We start from the raw sequence: 9,062 nt of genomic DNA on the forward strand, positions 1-9,062 counted from the left end.
CTGAGTGAGGAAAGAGATAGAGAGACGGATAGTGAGAGAGTAAAAATTGATAGATGGAGAGATAGTTGATAGCTTGAGAGAGAGTGTGTATTAGAGAGAGAAGCAAGATAGAGGGGGGAAAGAGAGTGATATAAATATAATCTCTATCTCCCTCTCTCTTCCTCTATCATGCACAATCTCTCTCTTTCACTCTCCTTCTCACTCTCTCAACATCTATCCCACTCTCTCTTTTTCTCTTTTTCCCTCTCCTTTCCTCCCTCCCTCCCTCTCTTCTCTATATTTCTCTCTCTCTATCTTACTCTGCCTCTCTCTTCCTTATTCTCTATTTTTGTCCTATTTCACCCTTTCTATAATTCTCTCAATCATTCTCCCTCTCTCTATCAATTTACCAAATTGTCACTCTCCTAATCTCTCTTTATGTATAGACGCTCTCTTCTTCTTTCGCTCCCTCCCTCTTTTCTATCTATCTTGATCTCTTTGTCTCTAGTCAGAGAGCAAGAGAAAAAGAGAGAGGATAAAAAGGAAGTTCTAGAGAGAGATAGAGATAATAAGAGAGGTGAGAGAAAGATTGCGATGGGGAGAGAGAGAGATATCAAGAGTGAGAGAGACTAAGAAATAGAGTTTGGGAGAGATGGAGTAAGAGGAAGGAAGTGGGAGTAAGAGAGGGAGGGATGGGGGGAGAGAGATCGATTGAACCCCCAATCTTTCTCTCACTCACTCTCTTTATTTGTCTATCTCTTTAATCTGAGAGAGTTAGAGAGAAGAGAAATAGAGAGACTGTGAAAGAGGGATAGGAAGGAGGGAGACTTAGAGAGAGAAAGGGAGAGAAAGGGAAGAGGGAAAGGGAGATAGAGAGATATAGAGCTATAAAGATATGAGAGAAAGAGAAAGAATGTGAGATAGTCAGGTAGAGAGAGTGAAAGAAGGAGAGAGTGAGAGAAATAGGGGGAGAGAAATATATCAAAAATTAGAGGGGGACAGAGTGAAAGGGAGAATGGGAAAAGAGAGATATACTTATAGAGCAAGGCAGAGATAGAGGGATAGAAATATAGATAGGAATGAAGGGACCTTATCTCTCTCTAAGGTGGAGAGAGAAGGAGAGAGGGGAGAGGGATAGAGACTGAGGGAACGAAGGTGAGGGAGAGGAAGAGAGAGGGAGAAGAAGAGAGATACGGAGAAAGTGGGAGAAAGAGAAATCAAGAGTGAGATAAAACAATAGAGAGAGAAATAAAGAAAAGGTGAGTGAGAGATAGAGAAAGAAAGAGGAGGCTAGAGAAAGGTATAATGTATGTGGGAGAGATGAATACAATAAGAGTGAGAGAGTGAGAGAAAAGTAATAACGATAGACAATGAGAGTAAGAGAAAATGAAAGAAAGATATATAAAAATAGAGATAGAGAGGCTAGGGAGAGAGAAAGAGGAAGGCAGTGGAGGGAGAGAGAGAAGAGTGAGAAGGGGAGCATGAGAAAGGGAGAGAGAATAAGAGAGAGATGGGGAGGGACAGAGCGTGAGCAAATGAGGGTGAGGAGAGAAGAGAGGGAAGAGAGATGGAGGGAGAGAGTCATAAAAGAAGCTAGAAAGAGTGAGAGTAAGAGAGTGTGTGTGTGAGTGATCGAGAGATGGAGGTGATAGAGAGAGATCTCTCACTAGCTCTCTATTTATATCTCTTTCTCTTTTTCTCATTTTCTGTAACTCTCGCGCTTCTCTCACTCTCACACTCTTTCTCTCTCCCACCTCTCTTGTATCTTATCTTTCTTTACCTCCATCTTTCTTGCTAGAGAGAGGTGGAGATATCAAAACAGAGAATGATAGAGATGGGAGAGAAAGAGAGGGAGAGGGAGAGGTAGAGAGTGTTGGAAGAGAGAGTGTGAGAGAGATTAATGGTACGAGAGAAAGAGCAATTGAGAGAGTAAGATAAATAGAGGGAGATAAGGTAGAGAGGGATGTAGAGGGAGGGATATGAGAGGGCAAAAAAGGGAGCAGAGCTCTATCACACCCACTTCTTCCCTCTTCTCCTCTCCTCCCTTTCTCTCTCTCTAAATATTCCTCTTTTTCTCTATATCCATCCCTTTATCTTGCTCTCACTCTCTTTGATTGAGAAACTGATAATCAGAGAGAGGATGAGAGAAAAAAATAAGAGAGAATGAGAGAGAGTGAGGGAGTGTCATAGAACGAGAGAGAGTGAGAAATGGATCAAAGCAGAAAAAAAGCTCTTTATTTTGTTATATGTCCCTCACTCTCTCCTCCCTCTTTCACATCTACTTATCCTCTCTAACCTTCTCTATATCTAAGAGAGTGAGATAAATAGAGGGAGAGAAGGGAGAGTGAAATAAAGATGGAGGGATATGGGCAGGAAAGAGGGAAGATTTGTATCACACCATCTTCTTCCCTCATCTCCTCTCCTCCCTTTCCCTATCTCTCAATATCCCTCACATCCTCTAAGTCCATCCCATTATCTTGCTCTCACTCTATTTGAGTGAGAAATAGATAATGAGAGAGAGAATGAGAGATAGACAATAAGAGAGAATGAGAGAGAGTTAGGGAGAGCATCATAGAATGAGAGAAAGTTAGAGGAGGATTAAAGCAGAGAAATAACTCTTTATTTCTCATAGAAGAAAGATATTGAGAGAGAAAGAGTAAGTGAGGGAGAGAATGGTGAGAGAGAGGGAGAGATAAAGAGTTAAGTAAGAGGAAAAAGAGATAGAGAGAGATAGATAGTGAGGAAGGGATAGATTGGTTGATATATTGAGGGAGTGAGTGTCACAGAAAGAGAAGCAAGATAGAGGGGGAAGATAGTGAATCATTATTTTCTCTATCTCCCTGACTCTTCCTCAATTTTGCGCTCTCTCTTATTTTCACTCCTACCTGTGTTCCACTGTCTTTTTCTCTCTCTTTATCCCTATCTTGCCCTATTTCTCCCTCTTTGCCCCTCCCACTCTTCTCTATCTTTTTATCTCTCTCTTCCTCTCCCTCTCTCTCTTTTTATCTCTTTCTGTACTCTCCCACCTTCACTCTAATTCTCTCGATTTCTCTCCCTCTCTCCATCCATTTATCAACTTGTCTCTCTCCCAATCCCTCTTTATGTAAAGATGCTCTCACCTTCTTTCTGCCCTCACTCTTTTCTCTCTCTCGATCTCTCTGTCGAAGAGGACCAAGAGGCTACTATAGCTAGGTTCATAATGGTTTTAAACCCTTAAATCTAAGATAAAGTTGAAAAGCAACATTATTTGGAGTTGGACATGTTACATTTGGCCATCAAGGTAGAGCAACAACTCAAGAGGAGGGGTGACCCACATTTGTCAAATAATGTGGGTTCTTCATGGAAGCCAATTTGTCAACAAAAGAGGACAAGCCAATTGCAAAGTCCAAACCTAAGCCAAGACAAGAGACAACCAGCTAAGGATCTGAAGATAAAACTAACCCTTCCACTTCTAGAAATCAATACATTAAATGTTTTAAATGTCAAGACACTGGTCATATATCAAGCCAATGTACTTATAAAAGAATCTTGGTGATAAGGGACAATGGAGTGATTGAGATTGATGAAGAATTAGAACTTGACTTTATACCACCAGTATAGACATTGAAGGTGAAGAATATGCAGTCACAGGAGAATTGTTAGTCACATGAAGGGGTTTAAGTGTGTAGGCCAAGGTTGATGAAAGAATTCAAAGAGAACATTTTTTCCAAACAAGGTAACATGTACAAAATAAGGTATGTAGTGTGATCATTAATTAAGGGAGTTTTATTAATGCTGCAAGAACTATTTTGGTTGAAAAACTTGGACTGTCAGCCTCATAAGAGAGAGAGAGAGTGGGAGAGAGCTTGTTTAAGAGATAGAATAGAGAGGGAGGGAAGGAGGGAGCATGCTAGAGAATGAGTGAGAGAGAGAGAGAGAGAGATTGAATGAGTAAAGATGTTCTTTAGAATAGGGAATAGAGAGAATGAGAGAGAGGAAGAGAGAAGAAAGAAAATATCTCTCTACATCTCTTTGTGGCTCTCCTCTCTCCTTAACAATTCTCTCTCTATGTCTCCCTCCTTCCCTTATTTTTATTCTCATTCACTTTGTCACTCTCTCCCTATTCCTCACTCATAATATCTCACTTCCTCTCCCTCGTTCTCTCCCTCTCTCCTTCTGTTACTCTCTCTACCTTATTATCACTCATTCTCTCTCACTATCTTATCTCTCACCGGCTTTACATCTCTCTCACTCTTTCTTTATATCTTCATCTCTCTCTCTCTCTCTCATACTCACTTCCTATCTCCTCCCACCCCTTTCTTTAGCTTCTTTTCTCATTCTCTCTCTTATCTTCTCCTTGGTTCTCTTGCTCTATCATTATATCCCTTTCTACCTCCCTCCATGTTCATCATGTTCATCTCTCTCTCCTCTCTCTCCTCTCCCTCCCCCTCTCTTTCATTTTCTCTTTCTCCCTCTCTCTCCCTCTCTCTCCCTCTCTAACATATTACCTATCTCTACATCCCTCTCTCGTACTATCAACCTATCCCTTTCTCTCTCTCCATTGCTCTATTCTCCCACTCTCTTTCTATCTCTCTTTATAACATTATCTCCCTCATACTCTCTATTCTTATCTCATTTTATCTCTCTTACTCTCTCTCTCATTCAATCACTCTTTCTCACTCCATCTCTCTATCTCTCCTCTCTCCTCCCTCTCTTTATATCTCTCTTTCTTTTCATCTCTCAGTAACTATCTTTCTCATTAGCTTTTGCTATTCCACCTTGTCTCTCTCAGTCTATGTTGCTCTCCCTTGTCTCTCAATCTCACTTCCTAGCTCTCTTTCATCATTTTTCCTTGCTCTCTCTCTTCTATCCCTATCTCTCCCTCTTCTTTCATACTCACTCCTTCTGTATCTCTCTTTCACCTCCATCCCTTTCTCTAGCCATATCACTCTCTTTTATCTCCCTCGTCTGCTTCTTGCATTCTCATACTCTGAATTTTTTCATTCCAACACTACCACCCTCCCTCTCTCCCTCATTAATTTCCTCATCTCACTTTCTCTCCCTCTCCTTTTCTCACTTTATCCCATCCCTTCCTCTCCCTACCTCTCACTTCTCTTCTTTTTCTCTCCATCTTTATGCTCTCACTCTCTACTTCTTCTCTCTCTCTCTCTCTCTCTCTCCCTCCCTCTCTCCCTCTCTTTGTCCGTTCTCCCTCCCTCTCACCCTACCTCGCTTAGAAGTGAAAGTGAGAGTGAGATAAAGAAAAAAGAAAAGAAAGAGAGAGAATGGATAGAGAGACAGAGAGTGGGAGGCATACTCTCTTTCTATAGTCCATTCTCTTTCATCTCCCTCTGTCATTATCTATTACTCTTTCTCCCACTTAAATTGCCCTCTTCCTATCTATCTCTTCCTTCACTTTCTCTCTTTTTCATACCTCCCTCTCAACCTCTACTATACCATTATCAATCAAAAGGGAGAAAAGGAGAGATGGAAAGAAAAAGAGAGAGAAAATAAGAGTTAAATATAAAGAGAATGAAGGAAGTTAGTAAAAGAGAGGAAGAGATAGAGGAAGGGAGGGAGATTGAGAAAAAGTAAAAGAGAGAGAGGAAGAAAGATAAATAAATAGAGCGAGAGAGTGAGAGAAAGAGATAGTGGGTGAGAGTTGGGAGAGTAAGTTTGGTAGAGAAAGGGAAAGAGAGGAAGAGTGGGAGGGGAAGAGAGATAGAGCAGAGAGAGGGGGAAGGGAATGAGAGAAGAAAAAAGAGTGAGATTGAAGAGAAAGACAAAAGAGAGAGAAGAGACAAAGCGAGAGAGTATGGAGAGAGTAAGATAAGAGAAAAGAGAAAAAGAGAGATGATGGAGGGGGAGAGAGAGAGATAGAGCTAAAGATGTTCCTCCCAATCCCTATATCATTTTCTCTCACTCCTCACTCCCTCTCCCTTTTTTTCTCTCTCTATGTGCCCCCATCTCCTTTATCTCTCCTCTCCCTCGCTATCAATTTCTCTTTATCACCTCCGCCTCTGTTACTTTGTCTTTTTTTTTCTCTCCCTCTCGAGAGAGAGTGAGGAAAAGAGCAAGAAAAAAAAATAAAAAAGAAATAGAAGAGTGATACAAAATTATAAGAAAGAGGGAGCTCGAGAGAAAGAAAGAGAGTACAAAAGATCTTTATTTATTGAGATTTCACTCTCTCTCTCTCCTCATCTTCTTACTTCCTTTCTCTCTCGCTCTTCATTTCTCTCCGTCCTTCTACTTGTCTCTTTGTCTAACGCTGCCTTATCTCTTGGTCCCTCACTAGCTTTCTCTAGCTCTATCGCTTCTCTCACTCTCTCTCCCTTCCCCCTCTCTTTCATTGTCCCTCTCTTTGTCCTTCACTTCCGGTTCCTCTCCCTTCCTCTCTCTCATCCTCTATGATTCCAACATTCTCCTCTCTCTTACTCTTCCCATCACTACTTCTATATCACTCTATCTCCATCTCTATTTCTCTACCTCCTTAACTCTCTCCTTATCCCTGTCTTTCCCTCTCTTCTCTCTCTTCTCTTCTTGTGCCTCTTTTTGTTCCCCCTCTCTCGTCTCCGTCTCTTGCACTTTTTTACTCACACTCATTTCCAACTATCTCTTTATTTCTCATCCACTTTTTCTATCATAGAAAGAGAAGAGATGAGATAAAGAAAGATTGAGAGATAGTAATCTCTCTCTCACTATATCTCCCCTTCTCCCGCTCTATTTGTTTTTTCTCCCTCCCTCCCTCTCATCCTCATTCATTCCAGCTTTCTTCTCTCTCTTACTCGCCCTATCTCTCCTTTCTTATCACACTCCCTCCCTCTTTATTTTTGTCCCTCATTAACTCTCTCTATCCCTCGGTTTCTCTCTCTCTTCTCTTGCTTCTCTCTTTTCCTTTCATGTCTCTCTTTTTGTTCCTCCTCTCTCCTCTCTACTCTTGCTCTTTTTAACTCACACTCATTTTCAACTATCTCTTTATTCTCCTTCACTTCTCATGTCATAGAAATAAAAGAGACTAGATAAAGAAAGATTGAGAGAGAATAATCTCTCTCACTATCTCTCCCCTTCTCCCGCTCTATCTGTATTTTTTCTCTCTCCCCCTACCCTCTCACTCTCCCTATCTCTTGAGAGACATCAAGTTAGAAAAGAAAAAATTGAGTGAGTGAGAGATAGTGTAAATTAGAGAGAGAGATTAAAAGACCTAGTGACCAAGAGCTGAGTAGAATGAGTAGAAAGAAAGTGAGAGGGACAAGAGAGAGTACAAGAGTTAGAGTAGGAGAGAGAGATTTATCTCTCATCTCTTCTTTTTCTATCTCATAGGGAAGGAGAGTTTGAGAGGGAGAGAGATAATAGAGGGTGCAAAGAGAGGGAGGGGAAGAAATAATTAAGGGAGAGTCAGAGAGGGGGAGGAGAAGAATTGAGTAAGGAAGTGAGAGTCAGAGAGGGGGATGGAGAGAAAATAAGAGAAGATGTATCTCACCCTCTTCTTTCCTCACCTCCTCTCCCTCCCTTCTATCTCTCTAAATAACCCTCCCTCCTTCTCTGTTCCTCTAATTATCTTGTTATCAATTTCTTTGAGTGAAAAAGTGACAATGAGAGAGAGAATGAGAGAGAGAGAAGAGGGAGAGCGTCAGAGAATGAGAGAGAGTGGGGTGAGGATCTAAGAAGAAGAACAGCTCATTATTTCTCTCTCCCTCTCTCACTCTTCTCTCCCTCTTTCATATCTGTTTTTCCTTTCTCACCTTTTATTTGTCTCTCAGAGAGAGAGAATGAGAGAGATCGGGACAAAAAGATAGGTTGATAATCTGAGAGAGATAAAGAGAGAATTAAGATAGAAAATGATACCTCTATTCTCTCTATCTCTCTCTACCTTCCCACTCTCTCCATCTACCTCTCTCTATATCTCTTTCACACACTCTCTATTCACTCTCCTTCTTTCTCTCTTCTCTCTCTTGCTCCCTTAACTCTAGAGAATTATCTTATCTCTTTGCTTTCTATCTCCCGAAACTATTAACATGTTCCTCTCTTCTAATCCCCATCACTCCCTCATTGCCTGTCTCTCTCACTCCCATGCTTCTGTCACCCTTGATATCTCTATTTCATTTTATCTCTTAATAGAAGAGTTGAGAGAGTGAAATGTTGATAGTTTGAGAGAGAGTGTGTGTGACAATGAGAGAGGAGAGATAATGAAGTGAAGACAATTAGAAATTTCAAGAATTGGAACATGAGATAGATAGTCAGTGAGAGCTCTCTCTATTTATCTCTCACAGACACTCTCTTCATTGTCTCTCTCACTCTCTCTGCCACTCTCTTCATTTCAAAGTTAGGAGGGAGGGATGGAAGGAGGGAGCAAGGGAAAGCGAGAGAGAAATGGAGCTAGAGAAGAAATTGAGAGAGATTGGAAGAGGGGAGAGTATGAGATAGATTTATAGTGGAAGAGGGTTAGAAGGGGAGGGAGGCTAAGAGGGAGATAGAGTAAGAGATAGAGAGATAAAGTGTGAGAAAGAGAGAGCGAGAGGGTGGGAAAGAAAATGATGGAGGCAGAGAGAGGGACAGAGAGGGAGAAGAGAAAGAGGGAGGGAGGGTGAGATAGAAAATAAGAGAGAGAAGATGTGTGTATTTGAGAGTGAGTGTGAGGCAGAGAGCAAGAGTGTGAGAGAATTTGTGTGGGAGAGAGTTAAGTAAGAGAAGCGGGAGAGGGCAATGGAGAGACTTAGAGAGAGATGGGTGAGGACAAAAAGAGTTGAAAGAGGGATAGAATTGTGTGCATGTGGAGAGAGAGAGAGAGCGAGAAAAAGCTCCCCATCTTCTTTAATTCTCCATCCACTCTCTCCTAATCTTTGTAACTTTCCCTCTTCTACCATACTCTCATTCTCACTTATTATCTTTCTCTCACACTCTCTCTTTGTCTTTGTCACACCCATAGAGAAAGCAAGGTAAAAAGAGGGATCGGGATAAATGAAGGGACAATTTTCTTTCTCTCACTCTCCCTCCCTCCCTCTCAGTCCCTCTCTTTCATACTATCAACCACTGTCCCTAACTCTCCCACACTCTCGTTCTCCCTCTCTCCCGCTCTTGCCACTCTTCCTCACACATTTCTATTT

The 9,062-nt window shown here is 41.4% G+C and overlaps 1 protein-coding gene across 1 annotated transcript in view; it reads left to right on the plus strand.

The window, feature by feature from the left end:
* The window catches only part of LOC110033600 (transcription initiation factor TFIID subunit 3-like), a gene marked incomplete at its 3' end in the record, with an annotated part of 5,116 nt that extends 3,668 nt beyond the window's left edge, over positions 1-1,448 (plus strand). The window contains exon 5 of the mRNA XM_020737637.1: positions 1,406-1,448. Within this exon, the coding sequence (XP_020593296.1) occupies positions 1,406-1,448 (43 nt within the window). The remainder of the gene's footprint in view (positions 1-1,405) is intronic.
* Positions 1,449-9,062: the final 7,614 nt, after the last annotated feature.

Source organism: Phalaenopsis equestris, unplaced genomic scaffold (assembly GCF_001263595.1).
Source record: "Phalaenopsis equestris unplaced genomic scaffold, ASM126359v1 Scaffold001235, whole genome shotgun sequence".
Classification (NCBI taxonomy): Eukaryota; Viridiplantae; Streptophyta; class Magnoliopsida; order Asparagales; family Orchidaceae; genus Phalaenopsis; species Phalaenopsis equestris.